The following is a 19,420-nucleotide window of genomic DNA, read 5'->3' as shown; positions in this document are numbered from 1 at the left end:
ATACCAAACATTGAACAACCACATTAAATCCAAATGCATCGAGGCACACGAGAACTATCTAGACTGGAAATGCTGCGAAATCGAAAGAGAATACAAACCCAACCCCCAACAAGCTCACCAAAGAATAAAAGAACTATCAGGGAAAAGGAAAAGCAAAGCAGCAGGAAGTTGTATCCAAAACAAACAAGGGGAACTGCTATTTGAAGAACAACATATAGAAAGCCGATGGGTAGAATACATAGGCGAACTGTACAATGATCCAAATAGAAATGAACCATCACTGAAATTCAAAGAACCATTAAGCGGACCAAACATCACAAAAAGTGAAATTGAACATGCCATGGAACGAATGAGGGATGGTAAAGCAACAGGCCCTGATGAAATATCTGTAGAGGTATAAAAAAGCCTAGGAGATCTAGCAATTGATGAACTTCACATATTATTCAACAATATATACAATACTGGGAAAATTCCAGAAGATCTCTGTAACTCTATTTTCATAGCAATACCAAAGAAAGCAGGTGCAGTCAGATGCGAAAATTTAGAACTATAAGTTTAATAAGCCACATCAACAAAATACTGTTGCGTATAATTATCAACAGGCTAAGGAATAAGATTAACCCCGAAATCGCAGAAGAACAATATGGATTCCAACCTGACAGAGGGACAAGGAACGCAATATACCTCCTCTGTGTTTTAAGTGAAAGAGCTATACAGGTTCAGACCCCACTATACCTCTGTTTTGTCGACTACAAAAAAGCTTTTGATAGAGTACGCCACGAAGAAATACTAAAACAACTGCACTCCATTGCCGCTGATGAGAAAGACCTCAGACTCATGCAAACATTATACTACACCCAGCAGGCATCTATCAAAATCGGAAACTCTACAGGAAATTCCATTCCTATTAAGAAAGGAGTCCGTCAAGGGTGTGTTGCCTCACCAGATCTGTTTAATCTATACCAAGAAACAATCATGAGGGGCATAAATAATATGGAGGGAATAAAAGTGGGAGGTCACAACATAAATAATATAAGATACGCAGACGATACGGTACTCATTGCAACATCAGAAATCCAACTTCAAAAGATTGTTGACAAAGTGGTAGTAGATAGTGAAGCCAAGGGAATGGAAGTGAATATCACCAAAACGGAATGCATGGTAATACAGAAAAACCCCGAAAACAACAACACCTGCAATATAACGATTCACGGCGAGCAACTTACCAACGTAGAAAGTTTTAAATACCTAGGTTCAATAGTGACAACAGATGGAAGATGTAACCGAGACATACGAGCAAGAATAACTCAAGCCAAACAGGCCTTCATGGACCTGGGAAACATTTTGAAAAACAAACAGATGTCGTTCGGGATTAGATTCCGAGTCTTGAAGTGCTACGTGTGGCCAATCTTGTTATACGGATGCGAAAGCTGGACTACAAATGCAGAAACACAAAAGAACATTGAAGCTTTTGAAATGTGGTGCTTGAGAAGGATGCAGAGAATATCGTATACTGCACACAAAACGAACGAAGAAGTGCTAAAACAAACATACCAACAAAGGAAACTAATGCCCTTAATAGTGGATCGACAACTATCCTTTTTCGGACACATAGTAAGGAAAGATAAGAATGAATACCTGGCAAGTTGTGGAAAAATACCTGGTAAACGTGCCCGCGGGAGACAAAGAAAAACACTCATAGACCAACTGAAGGGCTTCACCAACCTAACAATCCAAGAGCTGTTTGAAAAAGCAAGAGACAGGGAGGAATGGAGAGAGATAATTCATGCAGTATCCGAAGCCTGGACCAGGCATGGAACCTAGAAGAAGATTTCTTAGTGGAAACTGGTCCAATGGTGCTCTCTCCTCATCTGACTCAACATCAGCAACAATGGCGTCTTCTAAAATGTAACTTGTCAAGTGGTAGTAATCTTACTATCTGTCAGTTGTCTGGAGCTTTACCCGACTATAACAGGGAAAAATAAAGGCGGCGCCAGACGACACTGTCTATGGGGAAACTAAGTGACTCTTATCTCTCTACTCCTACTTCCACTCTTACACATAGACGTGACGCCAATACTGGAATTCCCGATATCAATATTACATGACTTTCAACAAATAGCCTGATGAGAAACCTCACCCGCCCTGCATCACCCACTATGTGCGAGACTGTCTATCTGTGTTTGTAAGCTGCCCTGGCCAATCCAGGACTGAGTGTTGGTAAATGAAGCAGATTTTCTCCCCCCCCCCCCCCCCCCCCCGCCCCTCCCTTCCAAAAGTAACACTTTCTCATTTTCATATATATGCAATACCAATTCTCAGCCTCTCGGTTTCAATATTATCGGCAAGGTCAATTCTACAATTACTGGTACTTAGTCTCAATACCACTTGACAAGTGAAATTTTAGAAGACGCCATTGTTGCTGATGTTGAGTCAGATGAGGAGAGAGCACAATTGGACCAGTTTCCACCACAGACTACTGCAGACCGGACAACAGCCACTTTTTATTGGCTAATCGCTGCCATCGTATTTAAGATGTCAGCAGTTATCGGATGAACCGAGAATAGAGAGAGACTGGCGATATACGAGGTTTTGAGAAAACAGTAAACATTAGCGTAAACAGAACAGACGCGGGTGGGATTAAAATGCTTGAAAAGAAGATGAGTGGGGGGGGGGGGGGGGGGGGGGGGGGGAGAGGGCGATTAGAAAAGTACTAGCCATTCCGATTCATTTTTACTTTTCATTGTTTATTGTTTCCTTTTTAACGGAGAGCCTGTGCCCGAATCACATTAATAGTGTGCTCATGGAATCTACATTAATTTGTTCCCTATTTGAACCAATTCCCTTGGTCTTACTCTTTCTTGCGTTCTTTAATTGTAATTATAGAATATTTCTTAAAACAATGAAAATATACATCCACGTTATCCGGTTTGGGACATTTTTTTCTTGTTTTTGTTTTTTCGTTAGTTGTTTGTTTATTTACAAATATAAACACAATTACAGTGAATGGTCGTGTGTTTTCAGTTTTGAACATGTCTCTCAAAAATTAGAAAGGAATAAATATTGCATAATTTATATTGAGAATTTTCATATTTTCACAATACTCAATGCGCTTTACAGTGCTTCATTTATTCCTCATGGAACGACATTTATGTTTCATATAATGCATATCTATTGTAATGTGTCCGCTTTATAATGGCATTCTTGAATTATATCATCATCATCATCATCATCATCATCATCATCATCATCATCATCATCATCATTTTATATTGTCATCAGTGTGAACCAAAATGAATTTCCATTTCTTTGAACAATAATGTTCTATTATTATTATTTTTATATTATTATTATTTATTATTATTATTATTATTATTATTATTATTATTTATTATTATATAATTATTATTATTATTATTTATTATTATTAATTATTTTATTATTATTATTATTATTATTATTGTTATTATATTATTATTATATTTCATTTTATTATTATTATTATTATTATTATTATTATTATTATTATTATTATTATTATTATTATTATTATTATTATTATTATTATTATTATTATTATTAAATTGTTATTATTATTATTATTATTATTATTATTATTATTATTATTTTATTATTATTATTATTATTATTATTATTATTTTATTATCTATTATTATTATTATTATTATTATTATTATTATTATTATATTATTATTATTTATTATTATTATTATTATTATTATTATTATTATTATTATTATTATTATTATTATTATTATTATTATTATCATTATTATTATTACTTATCAAGGTACCCATTCTTCCCTGTCGAATGCATTAGATAGTTGTAGAAGTAGTAGTAGTAGTTTTATAGTATCCATCAATGCCTATCGCCAGTTATTTATTCACACTGGGGTTAATATGTATGCGTTATAAAAAGACACTGTCTTTGTGGGTTCCCAATCATTGTCACTAACTCAGTCGTCGACCACACTTAACACTGTGTTGACCACACTTAACACTGCTTTAGATAGATAGATAGATTATTATTATTATTATTATTATTATTATTATTATTATTATTATTATTATTATTATTATTATTATTATTATATTATTATATTATATTGTCACTACAATTATTATTATTATTATTATTATTATTATTATTATTATTATTATTATTATTGTTATTATTATTATTATCATCATCATTATCTTTGTTATCTATATTATTATTATCATTATTATCTTTATTGTTATCATCACCACCATCATTATCATCATCATCATCATCATCTTCATTGTTATTATCACTATTATTGTCATTATATTATTATGATTATTATTATTATTATTATTATTAATAATATTATTTTTATTATCAGTATTATTACAACTAATTAGACTACTAGTTTTACTTTGAGTTTTCACCAATACCAGTAATAATAAAATGTATTAGCTTACGTTTAACTTCTGGCTTTTTGGTCATCTGAACGGATTCTCCCTCTCCCTTAGCGTTGACACCAGACACCGATATATTACAACATTCATCTGAAATGAATAAATATATGAATAAATAAATAAATGAATTAATAAATAGATAAAAGACAAAAGTATGTATCGCAATGCCATGAGATCCACTACGACCCATATCCTTCCGAGTGTTATATTTAAGTAACCAATCGCCTTAATCAGGGCAATACATGTATGTAGATCATGTGGCCAATGGTGGATTTACACTTGTAGTGACCAGAAAAGTCATCAGTTCTTTTTTTCACATATTTATTTTTGAATAATATGTATTGTTTGTCCGAAATGATATATATAAACCTAACCCAATCATTATATTTTAGTCTTTAAGCGACATACTATCGTTTCTGGACGATTGGCCAAACACAGATATTCGTGATTTCCCGCCCCAAAGAGGTAAAATGTCAGTGTTTGGATGACAACTAACTGCACATATTTGCAGGTCGGATAACCGAACATAATTATGGGCCTAATTTAAAGTTGTTGTGATGGGCATTTTTTGTCTACAACAAAGTTACCATAAAAATTTGGGTTATCAGACCTGCAAAGTAGTATACATCGGATGCTAATAATTAAGTTCTAAGTATAAAAAAATAAGTGAGATTTATACGTTAAATGTTTGTGCTTTATTTTGTGAGAATGTATAGAATTTAAAAAAATCACAAAAACTAAAATCTCACATTTTGGGGAATTTGATTTGTTAACCCCCTATTTAGTATCCGTACAATCCCGACTAAACACGTATTTGAGGCGATGGATTTAAATATTATTGTGCTATTCCTTTAAAACACACCCACAAACCAAACCACACATATACACTCACAAACACACAGATACACACACACACAACCACACAGACAAACTCAAACACATAGTGAATGGAAAAAGACCATTCACTATAACATATAAATGATATTAAATAGACATTCCTTTAAAGAGAACTTATTATTATATATCACCCTCCCCGTTCCCTCCTCCCTCGAAAAGAAAATATTTATCTGATTTACATCGAATCAGCGATAGAGCACGTGTCTCACAATAGAGACATTTTCTATCTCTCGTGTCGTAGAAAATTGTCTCACACCCCCTCCCCCGTCCACTAGCAACGAGGCAGTTTGGCCCGTTAGATTTTACAGAAAGTACTTTGTGATAGATTGGAATCCTGTCCAAAGAATAGCAAACAATTATTGATGTCCGTTTGATGCTGTAAAAACAGGAATTAATTCTTAATTATCTGGAATTCAGTCCCAAAAAATTACTACTTTTCATATTAGCGAACAAAGACTAGAAAAAACAATGCGACTTGGCATTGTATGAAACCAGGGACGCATCGCTGTTGCGCCCTTTTAGTAAAAAAGAAGTTCAAACTCCACTTGCTAAAGGCTTTTATTACCGACCTTCAAGATTTTTGAGCTGTAATTCAGGTTTAGGAGTCGTTTTTATCCCGGTTCCCGTTTTACTGCAGTCGTACTGAATTCTCCAATATTCTGTCTTACCGAAACGAATATCATTTCGTAACCACTTAGGACCAGGCAATCGTCTGTTCCATTTCAAATTAGAAGGTTTCCTAGGAACTGTGAAAAAGTAGTTTATTTGGAATCATTGATCAACAAATAAAATATCATTATTGGGAGAATATTTTCAGATAAAATCCAAAAAAGACCGCATGTGTTTACCACAAAACAATCATAAAATAACCGTAAAATAATCAGAAATTGTTTAAACTAATTTTTTTGTAAATTAAAGAAGGAGGTACCTGAGCCTTAATACTCGAGCATCTCTATGGCGCAATATATACTTAACATGGTCAAAGTGCTTTACAAAGGGTAACTAGCCAACAGCAACACTTAGCATGTAGGACGAGACATGTCTGTTAGGCGATATTCTACTTGTTTCCAACAGAGACCACGTTGTAAGTGGCCAGATACTCATTCGTTGAGAGCATAGGAGTAAAGATCCTTTTCCAAGGACTCAGCGATGTGCGCTCAGAGCGGGACTCGAACCCTGGCATTTCCAGTCCAAAGGCAAGTGTCATACCACCATACCAGAGCAGCGGAGATGGAACCCAAAGTTCTTGATGACATTGCAATGTTGTACTCAATTTGTCATCCTATTCTTTGTTCAAAGGTTTTAAGGAAATGTTGTCACGTTTTTTTCTGTATGTTTTCCTCCAGGTATGTATACACTTATGTGAGATATTCCATTTATGAAACTGACGATTAAATGATTACTGACGACTTCTGTGATGAAAAAAATGAATAGATAAATAGAATACCTTTTTTTTTATCTCACCTGGAGATTCATTTTTTAATGTCCATAAGAATGAAATAACCCAGTCGTCAGCTCAGGCCCTGCAAAGTGGGCGAGGGCGAAGTGACTTGCTCAAGGCCACACCGCGCAGAAAGGAGTCAGACTAGGTAACTTTTTTTTCCCTTAAAATATTCGTTATTGACAGTAAATATTCGGGTATTTAGCTTTGTGTTATTTGTTTGGTGTAAACAAAATCAGCTTGAATTAAATGTTGAAAAAACGAAAGAACAGGTGTTTGGTGTAAAAAATAAAAACGACTTAAAGTGTGTGACGATCGGTAAAGATGATGTTGAGATAGTTGACTATTTTAAATATTTAGGAATAACCATTGATAGTTCCCTCAATTTCTCTAAACATATTAATATAATATCTAAGAAAGTTGCCCAAAGATTATACATCCTAAGGAAATTGAGAACATTTCAAGTAAGGAAGAAAACTATGTTAAGAGTTTATGACACTTTGATTAAAAGTGTAATTGCGTTTGGCTGCACCATATGGTTTGGAGGATGCCGACTTAAAGATAAATCAAAAATTTCAAAATCTATCAAAGAGGCATCAAAAATAATAAACCATCCTCTTGATGGAGTAGAAAGAATTCATGGAAAAGCAATAGAAAGGAAAGCATTCTCAATTACCAACAATAAAAAACATATTTTATACCATGAATTTAGCCTTTTACCATCTGGGAGAAGGTTTTGTCAGATTAAATGTAGAACTAACAAGTATAAATCAACTTTCGTTCCATCAGCAATAAAAATTTTGAATATTTCATATGGTACAGAAAAACCAAGGATTGATTCGTTGACTGCTTAACTGATTAATTTATTTAATGTAAGATTAACTGACCAATTGATAATGATGATAATTTTTGGTGTCGAATTGCCACAATCGTAACAAATTGAAAACGAAATGAATATGTTTATGTTGTGTATATCGCACGTGTGAAAGAAAGAGAGGAAGAGGAGAGAGAGAGGAGAGAGAGAGAGAGAAAGAGAGAGAGAGAGAGAGAGAGAGAGAGAGAGAGAGAGAGAAAATAAGTAGGAGTGAAATATCTGTTCAATGTTACAGTTATCGTTTAACGTTATAACAAGTGTAACTAAATTACAAATTGCCATATTTATGGACAATAACGATCTATTATTATTCTTCTTCTTATTATTATGTTTTTATCAGTTGTTATTTGTTGTTATCAGTTGTTATTGGTTGTTATCTTAACAAAGATAAATACCGGCTCGGGAGTTGTGTACGTAAAGTTGGGGCCTAGTTGACTAAATGAAAATTGATTTTTGAGGCTAGAATCAAAGAATTTTTGTGTTATCAGTTGTTATTGGTTGTTATCTCGATAAAGATAATTACCGGAAATATTCTGCATATTACTCAAAGGTCATAGGAGTAATAGAAATTAAGAAATAAGATAAATAGATAAATATTAGATCTAGATGATGTTTGTTACGAAACAAAAGACGTTACCACTGTACTATCTACATTTGTCCTCCACAGACAAAGGATAAATGTAAACCCTACACATAACTTAAAGCTTTTGGGAGGGGCGTCCAGCGGTAAAAAAAATCAAATCGATACTTAATTAAAAAATAATGTTTGCAATTCCATTTTAGTTCACGTGTGACGTGTTGTCGGTGGCTTAGCAGTATCGGGCCTCGTCTTTTAATACAATCAAGCGAGTTGGGGATGGACAGTGACCATCACATACTGTGGTGACCATTGTCTGACAAACACTTGGCCTGAAGATTATTCATTGAGTATTATCTCATTCAATTCAGGTTTGGATAAGTACCCGGCTTTAGGGATAGAATGATATTGTTAGAATGCTGAAAACTCGCGAGATTTATATAGCGCAATATCCACGACATGTGCTCAATGCGCTTTACAAGTGGTCCCAATGATGTCAAAATAAACACTTTACCTGAAGTGCCAGATATAAAACCTGTAAGATGGTGTTACATTTTTTCCACACAGGTATCTATCAAGTATTGAATTTACACCAAAAAATTGAGTTTTCACAGGAGTCAACTTTGCACGCTACGGCGAGACTCGGGCCAAGGAGCTACCGTTAGAAAGCTGATTGTCACTCAATTACTACAAAACCACACAAGACGAATTTCTAATACAATAAGGACGTCTTAAAGGCAATTCGTACCGTACGAAATGTAAATTTGATTCTGTAATGCCCGCTTCGGTAATTAAGGATGCCGTGTTAAGCGCATTGAGCATAGTAAAGTCCTAGAAATGTTCGAAATAAATATATTTCAAGAATACGATAAAATCTTAGTAAAATTAATATAAAAGTGTCAAATGGCACTGATTATTTGTCAGCAAAACTAACAAAAAAACACCTAGACTCTATGGAGTAAAAGTTGAATCTCCGACACAGTTTCAGAGGGTGTCTTTATATTGGAAGCCCTCAGCACACACGAAGCATCAGACATTACAACAGCAGTAACATCGAGTTGTACATTTTTTATACACACAAGAAAACTGATGATGACATCTGGATTTTTCGTGGAATATTACCAATTTAGTTCTGAGCATAAACGTACCGTTTAGAGTATTTTGTTCGTCTTAACATCCATAGATGTAACGAAATTGACGTCACTCAGCTCTTTGTTATTGTTTTAAGACAGACATTTTAATTATTAGTACTCACTAAATCATGAATAATCAGACTATAAATATTTACGAATAGTTTTGTGTATATGTAAGTTATATCCGACTGGCGGATGTTTTGAGTATTTAGGCTAAACGCATAGCATCAATATGTATTTCTTCTTGATCAATACTTTCTTAGTACCAACACGCTATATCTCAACACAATCCAACCCTCTATAAATAGAAAAAATACTCACGATATTTAACGGTAGTGACTTTAGTTGTGCTTATGCTCTCACTGCCGCGGTAGACAGCAATCAGAGAGACAGTGTACATTTGACCGCTCTTCAGCCCTGTCAGGGAGCCCTGTCAGGTTCTATCGTAATATGTCTGACGAGGTGTTGTATTCCATCTTAGAATTTGGTGATTGGCTCTCAGTTTTAATTCTGATGATGGCAACCATGGATAGTTCATTCAATTCATTATCAAACCATTTTTAAACGAAGAAGCTGAAGTTCATTGAGATTTTTGACAATCGCCTCGAAACATTAAATATATTATCTGAGTGAACAAGATGCTCACAATTTAAGTCTAAGCTAAAATTATGAAATTTGAGTTAAATCAAATTATTTTATTAAAGAGAATTAAGTTTTGTTTCTTGACCTTCAACAAAATGCTAATTCTATATTCTAATCATTTGGCTTCAAATTCGTTTTTAGTTATCTAAAGCATTCCAAGGTTATACCAAATTGACGATGTTGGTTCCATTGGATTTCCTCCTATCAACCATCTAGTGAAATACAAATCCTCAATGGGCTTGTTCATCAAGAGAGCTCCAACAACAATGCAAATTAGGATGGAGACAAGATTTGTAATTTAGTATCCGCCTAACTGATAAAAACTGAATCATTAAGTCAGGATAAAGGATGGAATCATGTAAAAACCGTCTGACACTTTCAGGGAAATTATAATCAAAAGCGTTTTGGATATTTAATGACTGTGGTCAATGATATCCCTCTCACAAAACACATGACAACCTGGTCATAGATTGACGATGTTTCGATGACCCACTGCCTCAGTCGGAGTTAACTGGATATAGAAATATGACGTTTTAATTTAGAATGATCAGAAATATGATGTTTTAATTTAGAATGATCAGAAATATGATGTTTTAATTTAGAATGATCAGAAATATGAGGTTTTAATTTAGAATGATCAGAAATATGACGTTTTAATTTAGAATGATCAGAAATATGACGTTTTAATTTAGAATGATCAGAAATATGATGTTTTAATTTAGAATGATCAGAAATATGATGTTTTAATTTGGAATGATCAGAAATATGATGTTTTAATTTGGAATGATCAGAAATATGAGGTTTTAATTTAGAATGATCAGGAATATAACGTTTTAATTTGGAATGATCAGAAATGTGATGTTTTAATTTTGAATGATTAGAAATAGGACGTTTTAATTTAGAATGATCAGAATTAGAATTACTAGAATTATTATTATATGCTGTTTTAGTTTGTGCTATTTAAGTAACTATTTACATTCCTCTATCGTCAATATCAATTGAATAAAAGTTATCCCCAGTCTCATATTTTAATTATAAATTCGATTTTCATCTTCTAGTTCAAGCCGACAAAATACTGTTTCGGGGCGATGTGTCACATATTTATTCATAGACGAGAATCCTTGCTTTAGTGACAGACTAAAGATCTAAAAGGACAGCATCATGATAACACTGTCGACCGAATCTTCACCACATTGAGTTCACAACTAACTATAAATCTTATGGCTCCTCGGAGTCGACTTACCTTCTTCGTGAATATCATTTAAGAAATAAATGTAACCAGTTAACTGGCAGTACTCTAGTATTTAAACATGTGGCCAGAAAACTTGTCCTTACATATCGATCGATTTTAATTACCCTCATCTTGGCAAAAACTCTCAAACCTGAGAGCTCGCTTTTTGTTTCAACAGTACAACAGTGAACTGGTTACTTGACCTGATAATGTCAGACCCAGTTTTATGACAAAATGCATTGATGGAGTCGAATTCAATTTATTTATTCATTTATTCATTCGTTCATTCATTCATTCATTCATTCATTCATTCATTCATTCATTTATTTATTTATTTATTTATTTATTTATTTATTTATTTATTTATCTAATTATCTTTTAGAATATATTCATTCGGACATCTCATAGAAAGCAAAAAGAGCCCTTAGTTTTCTAAATCAAATATGTGACATGCAATCTCAAAAGTGATTCTACAATTGTCAAAACAGACTCTGCCTAAAGCCTGTGTGTCGAGACTGATTTTAGCATAATTCACTTCATCAGACGTATTCAAAAACTACTTTAACACAAATAATCGGAAATGACCCTTCAAAATAATTAAATTGAGTATGCTGGATCTCGTAAAAAAAGATAAATACATTTTTTCTAAACAAAAAAAAACAGTTTTGGGTATTTATAAGTTTCGATTTACTCGCAACAATCCGAAACATTGTTGCCAGGTAAAATTGTGTAATCAAGAAGTTTTCCAAAATAAAATACAAAGTCACTCATTTAATGTCACGCCATTCGGCAACAAAAACTAACAGATGGGCGGATATTGGCGCTGGCTTCCGGCGACAACAGACGTGTTGTGAATGTTTACCTATTTTCTACACATATTTTTATTCATTTATCATTCAATCGCCGGAATTAACGCCTAATTTTTATTCAAAATGGATGTGAAGTATATATTGTTCCTGATTTTTATATTTATTAGTATATTTATAAGCATAAATGGTGTTTTAGCCTGTGATTTTGCTGCCAAAATAAGCCTATCGATAACTTATACTCCAGAGACTCTCCGATCCCTCCAACCCGTGTCACCCCCACCACCCACTATTGACACATCATTTATTAAAGTAAGAAAGAGGGGGAGAAAAGGAGGAATAAAAAACAAAATTTAACAGACGGCCTTTTCGTCCATTTTTACCCTGTGTAGTGACAGGTAATGTAAGATCACTGAAAAACAAAATTGATGAACTGTTTTCACTGTGTCGTTTTAATAGTGACTTTCGTCAAGCCTCCATAATAGCGTTAACAGAGACTTGGCTATCTCCTCACATACCATCATCATGTTTTAATATTGAACAATATTCACTATTTCGAGGAGATCGGACTAATGTAAATAAACGAACTGGGGGTGGGGTGTGCACATATATTAACAACAAATGGTGCCACCCCAATAACTGTCAGATAAAGAAAATGTATTGTGACGATGATATTGAATTTATTACTGTTTCGTCACGACCATATTATCTACCCCGGGAATATACTCATGTCATCATCATCAACGTCTACATTCCACCATCATCAGACAACACCACAGCGAAAAATATTTTGAGGAAAGAAATACAGGACATTCTAATTAAGTCACCCGATGCCGTATTGATGGTCACTGGCGATTTTAACCAATGTAACGATTTTACTCTCCCGGGACTTCATCAATACGTGGACTGCGAGACAAGGGACAAAAAAACATTAGATTTATTCCTGTGTAATATTAAAAATAGCTATAAATGTTTACCCCGTGCCCCATTAGGTTTATCTGACCACTGCATGCTCTTGCTACTCCCCACCTACCGCCCTGTTTTTAAACGTGTAAAACCAGTAAAGAAAAGTGTACAGATCTGGAATGGAAGTGTGTGTGAAGATTTGCGTGGTTGTTTTGAATGCACTGACTGGAATGTTTTTATCGAATCATGTGATAGTGTGGATGAGCTGAATGACTGCGTGAGTGAGTATTTAAAATTCTGTGAACAGCTAGTGTCTTGTAAAAAAGAAATAAAATATTATCCTAACAACAAGCCTTGGATAACAAAAGATCTAAAACTTTTATTGAACCAAAAGAAAACTCTCTATACTAGTGGAAACAAAAAAGATCTGAAAACAAAACAAAAAGAGATAAAGAGGGTAATATCTAGTTGTAGAGATAAGTACAAAAATAAAATTGAAAAATGCTTTTCTTCTGGGGATATACGGGACACGTGGCGGGGCTTAAAACTGCTGTTAACTATAATCCAAAGCCCACGATTATATCAGAAGATATCGAAATTGAAACTTTAAATAAATTTTATTCACGTTTCGACACAGCAAACAAATTTGATATTGAAAATGAAAAACATAAATTAGACAGGGCTTTGGAAGATGAAATGACTATTGAGGTCAGTGAAGAGGAAACGAGATTCGTATTTTCGAAACTAAACGAGAGGAAGGCTGCTGGGCCGGATGGATTGAAAGGAAAACTATTAAAAGAATGTGCCCACCAGCTTTCCCCCATTTATACACATATTTTTAACTGGTCTCTCCAATGCGTTTCGATCCTGAAATTTGGAAAACTTCAAAAATTATTCCTGTTCCAAAAAAAGAAAAACTTGAAACTATGAACGATCTCAGACCTGTTGCACTGACTTCAATAGTCATGAAATCTTTAGAAAAACTTGTTCTTGTTAAAATTAGGAATCAGTTTATGCCATTGAGTGATAGTCATCAATTTGCTTACAAACCAGGACGTGGCGTAGAGGATGCCATTTTGCTGTTTACAAACAACATCTACAGGCATCTAGATCACGCTAGGAGCTATTGCAGATTGCTTTTTGCAGATTTTTCTTCAGCGTTCAATACAATGCAACCTCAGTTGGTTGTTCAAAAATTGACTAGTCTGAATTTAAACAAGTATATAATTGCTTGGGTGCTCGAATTTCTTACGGAGAGAGCACAATATGTTCAATTAGGACAAAACAAATCTTCCTGTATAACTACAAATACTGGGGCTCCTCAAGGTTGTGTATTGTCCCCTGTATTATTCACAATATACACGAATGACTGTAGAAGTCAAAACCTGAGTGTACCTTTAATAAAGTTTGCAGATGACACCACCCTTCAAGGCCTCATAACAAATGGCAACGAAGTGGCTTATAGGCAAGAAATTGATAGATTTGTGTCTTGGTGTGATGCCCACCACCTAGAGCTTAACATAAGCAAGACAAAGGAGCTAGTGATTGACTTTAGGAGAGTGAAGGAACCGATAGAACCGTTAAAATTAAAGGACCAATTCGTCCAGCGAGTTCCTCACTACAAATACCTTGGTGTAACGATTGATGACAGGCTCAAGTGGGATGAACACTTGAAAATAATTAGGCATAAGATGTGCAGACGTACATATTTTTTATCAAAACTCTCTCAGTTTAGAATAGATAAAACCCTCTGCACATTATTTTATAGAGCAGTAATCGAAAGTGTTTTGTCATTTTGTATAACAGCTTGGGGAGGCAATTGCTTAGCAGTCGAAAGGAACAAAATAAATTCAAATATTAAAAAATCCATTAAACGCTATATAAATGATGTTGACGATGTAGATCTTTTATACGAGAAGTTTTGTATAAATAAAATAACTAAAATATTAAATGACCAGTATCATCCACTAAGACCATCAATTATTATGTCAGAAAGAAGTGGTCGCCCTTTCTCTATTTCAACGAAAACAGAGAGACACCGAAAATCTTTTCTGCCGTCCAGTATTAGGCTTTATAACAACAAGCAATAATCATTTTATATAATTATTTCTCATTTTTACTTTTTAAAAATATAAATATTAATTTATTTGTTTTGCAATCTTTTCAATTTTCAATTTATAGTGACAGTTTTAACTATTTTACAGTGTTGAAATTATTCATAGTATAAAGCGCAGCTCTGGTTATAGAGCTGCTCCTTTTTTATATATATACATCCTATTTCCATTGTATTTTTATCTTATTTGTAAATTATAACACGTCTGTACAAAAATTTCCTTTTTGGGATGCAATAAAGTATTATTATTATTATTATTATTATTATTATTATTATTATTATTATTAAGTGCGGGTCACCCAAACCTTAGTTACTACCGGTGTTTTACTCACATATAGTTGTCGATGCTCCCTTTTGACGACTTGAACCAAGAAAGCAATACATATGTTGTTCCCTCTCTCTCAACACGAAGGTCAGGTTTCTCTGGACCTAAAACAGAATGAAATGTATATGTATGCTTTGATTAAATATATGATGGGGTTACTGTATTGTCTCTGAGTACATTGGTATAAGGGTGGCACTTGGTGTGGAATCTGTAATTTAGGTTTTGGAGTTCACCAGTTCTGTCCGCCAGATGAATCTTACCAAAACACAAAAATATCCTTAAACGTTTACAGTCTGATTGAAAGCAGTCAGTGAGAACGCATCGCCCACCTCACGATCTTAATACAATAACAAAGAGGATTCGGTCTTTGTGTCAGGGATGGGGGTGTGGTATGTGTTGGAACTTAATTTTTATTTGTGGAGTTGATGGTGAGTAAATGAATGGATACATTGATATATTTATGTGTGTGTGTATATATATATATATATATATATATATATATATATATATATATATATATATATATATATATATATATATATATATACATATATATATATATATATATATATATATATATATATATATATATATATATATATATATATATATATATATTATATATTATATCAGATCAGATCAGATCACAACATTTAGGTGGTGCTTTCTTAATGATTACTTTCAATTCATGCTCATTTATCGATTCAAACAGAGAGAATTGAATTGCTTTTGAATTGTTCAAAAGCTAGATAACCATCACAAAAGTTCATTTCTGATTGTTTTGACTTTTTCCTCAAAGTAAACAGCAAATTTATCTGCCATATTATTTGTATTGGTTGGTAGTGATGTTTTTTTTGTTATTCCCACCAAATCATCACTTGTAGACAATATTCGTTTGCAAAATTTTTTGTTCGGTTATTTTGATTTATGATATTCTCTCCTGGATATCCTTTCTTCCCGTTTCCAGATTTGCTGTTTTTCTTCATTGGAAATAAATGGTCTGCACTATGGTTTTAGGACACTGGTACTCTTCTCTCCTACATTCTTATTTCGCTTGTTTTATTGTGGAATTGTACCATGGTGAGTATTTCCTACAGGAAATGCGCCTTCTGGTTATTGGAGCATGTTGGTCAACCAAATGGCGAAGTGTTTCGTTGAAAGAATCGATATTGAGGGGCTCGATGCGATTCATTGATGAAACGATGTTATGTTTGAATTAATCAATATCGATATTTATTCAAATTTCTTGCTTTTATTTTATGATGGTTGCAATAACTTTCTTAAAGTCGGTAGTTAACAGTATGAGTTTGTTGTCAGAGATGGTTTCGTGCACAGCTTTACATGGAAAAACGGGTTAGAATTATTTTTCGTTTTGACCCAGTCAAGAGAGTAACCGGATTTGTGTGTTGGTGACGTAATATTGTACACCGTATTCTAATTTGTAGATAGTTGATCTGTAGTCACAAATTTTAGTCATTTGCGTGCATAGAAGTTTGAGAGAGATACCATGGCATCCATTTTAGAACGACCCCACTGATTCCAAAAGTTACGCTCATTTGGTTTAGTAGAATTTTATGTCAATGGCGTCAAATGCAGCCAATTAAGTTAGTGAGAACTGTAATTGTTCTTTTACCTGATTCAACCAACATATTATCATAACCAATGCCGTTTCCGTGCAATAATATGCCATGTGAGCAGATTGGTATGACTCAAGTAATCCAATTGATGTTAGATATCTCAAAAAGCTGTTTCAAAATTGCACGGGTATGACTAAAGAAAACAAATGGACTTCCTAATAAAAAGTATGGCATTCCTCCTTACAGGGATAGATCGTATCTGAATATATTATATTGCCGACTGGACAGATAATTCAGACATTTTAGTAAATTTGAAGTTAGAAATAGAAATCTGTCTGCATGACAAACTAAACATTGAATTTTAGGAATAGGAAACAAAATTATCTTTTTGCAAAATAAGCGAACATAAAGCTGCGGGACCTGGTGGACTTTAACCAAAATTGATTTAAAATATGTGAAGAAGAATTGTCTTTCATTTATATTTACACCCATCTTTAATATTTTGACAATATGTTCAAGGTATTTACCAAATATTACAGCACACAAGAAAATCAATGTTCCATCAATGAATGACTTCAGACCGGTTGTTCTTACTTTTTGTTATAATGAAATACTTCGAAAAACTTATTTTGTTCTATATCAGTAATCAATTTCGGCCCAACATTGATAGTTTTCTATTTGCTCATCAACCCAATCGTAGTGTTGAGGATGCTATCCTCATATTCTCTAACATTATTTATAAGCATTTAGATTATCTGCTGGTTGCTTTTCTTCTGATATGTCATCGGCATCTGCTAGTAAGAAAAATGCTTGCGCTGAACATAAATATCTTTATCATTGCTTGGGTCCTGGAATTTCTAACTGGTAGATTACATTATGTAAATTCTGGTTCAGTCTCATCTAATTCAATTGTCACAAATACGTGGTGGGTGGCCTCCTCAGGGTTGTGTACTCTCTCCAGTACTATTTATAATATATTCAAATGGCGATAGAATTTCTATCCCTAAGACATTACTTATAGAATAAGATTTGTAGACATGTCAACTGTTATTTTCTTTCAAAATTAGTGTCGATAAAAAAAAGATAAATTTAAAATAAATAAATTCAGTTTTATTTAGTCCTGCTTTTCATATATATTTCATAAAATATTATATCATATTATATTCTACTATATTATGCATTGTGCTAGACATATCATAAATTTTTATGAATTAATATCAATATCATATTTTCACATATACTATTATTTTTATTTTTATTTCATTCACTATATTGCTTTATAAATTTATGAAAATAATATTTTTATTACTTTTTTTATCCATGCTTGTAAGTCATGTTTGTTATACCAATTTCATTATGTAAGATTAAGCTTATTTAGTTATTTTTTAATATGCAATTTGAAGAGAGAGAAAACAAAAACGAATTGTGTGAAGGTCAAGTGTATTTACAAATACGGGATAACAAATTACAGGACAGGCACTGGTGTAAGATATGAAATTTCACATCTTTTAAGATTTTTATCCTACAAATACGGGGAAAACAAAATATTAAAACTATCTCCCCATTCACCTCAAGTAAACGAAAAAACTTCAGTACTTACTAGTATGGAGTTCTTCAACGTATACGTAACCATCCGATTCACAATACGAACTCTGGTTGATTCTGATCACATAGGTACTCCCTGGGGTCATGTCCTTTACTTCTATGTCTTTACGGAATTGTTTTTGGGTTTTGGGACAGCTTGAGTCGACTCTGAATATATTGCGTTCTTGGATTGATTGATTATTTTTCATAGGATCAATCACAGATGCTTTAACATTTTGAATACATCCGTCAAGCCTTAATCCAGTGATCCTGATATAATTGCTGCTCTGAAGTTGAATTATAAATTTTTGATGTCTTGTAGGCGAGAGTCATAGCCTAAAAAAGTAAAATAAATTAAGAGATTAAACAATCGTAGGACCTGATGAGAAGATTTGGTGGTTAGAGAAAAGCAATATAAGCCAACATTAAAGGAATCAAATCATTTGTATAAGTGTAGACATAATTTGATTTAAGGATAATTACGATTAATAAAAAATAATCAAACATATAGCTCATTCACACCAGCTCTATGGATTTCTGTTACAAATGAATGAATACTTACTTTATAATCTATACCTAATGTTATAAAGAAAGAAGGTAACATTTAGCACTGAAGTTATGTCATACATTCGTTGTAAATATTTTCGACCTGTCGAGGACCAATCCAGCCTATACACCTTTCAGCATCTTAGTTTCCATGAAATGATCGCCTCCTATATTTCTTACAATGTAGTTTCGTTCCACCAATCGTTATTTTTTTCAGTAAGCTCCTCTTGTGTGAATGGAAAATAGTACGACTTACTCACTTAGCAGACATTAATCTGCTCTCCTGGAATCTAGTCAATGAAAA

The 19,420-nt window shown here is 33.3% G+C and overlaps 1 protein-coding gene across 1 annotated transcript in view; it reads right to left on the bottom strand.

Moving 5' to 3' along the window:
• Nucleotides 1-18,854, bottom strand: part of LOC144961092 (uncharacterized) — a 21,861-nt gene extending 3,007 nt beyond the window's left edge. Inside the window, exons 1-5 of the mRNA XM_078894409.1 lie at nucleotides 18,587-18,854; nucleotides 15,417-15,513; nucleotides 9,708-9,896; nucleotides 5,931-6,107; nucleotides 4,468-4,554 (exon numbers count right to left, since the gene is read on the bottom strand). Coding sequence (XP_078750535.1) covers nucleotides 4,468-4,554; nucleotides 5,931-6,107; nucleotides 9,708-9,786 — 343 coding nt within the window. The 5' untranslated portion in view covers nucleotides 9,787-9,896; nucleotides 15,417-15,513; nucleotides 18,587-18,854. The remainder of the gene's footprint in view (nucleotides 1-4,467; nucleotides 4,555-5,930; nucleotides 6,108-9,707; nucleotides 9,897-15,416; nucleotides 15,514-18,586) is intronic.
• Nucleotides 18,855-19,420: the final 566 nt, after the last annotated feature.

The sequence above is a fragment of the Berghia stephanieae genome, unplaced genomic scaffold (genome assembly GCF_034508935.2).
Source record: "Berghia stephanieae isolate SIO BIC M18660-M18661 unplaced genomic scaffold, UCSD_Bste_1.3 scaffold139, whole genome shotgun sequence".
NCBI classification, from domain to species: domain Eukaryota; kingdom Metazoa; phylum Mollusca; class Gastropoda; order Nudibranchia; family Aeolidiidae; genus Berghia; species Berghia stephanieae.
This window is presented reverse-complemented; position numbering and strand designations above follow the sequence as displayed.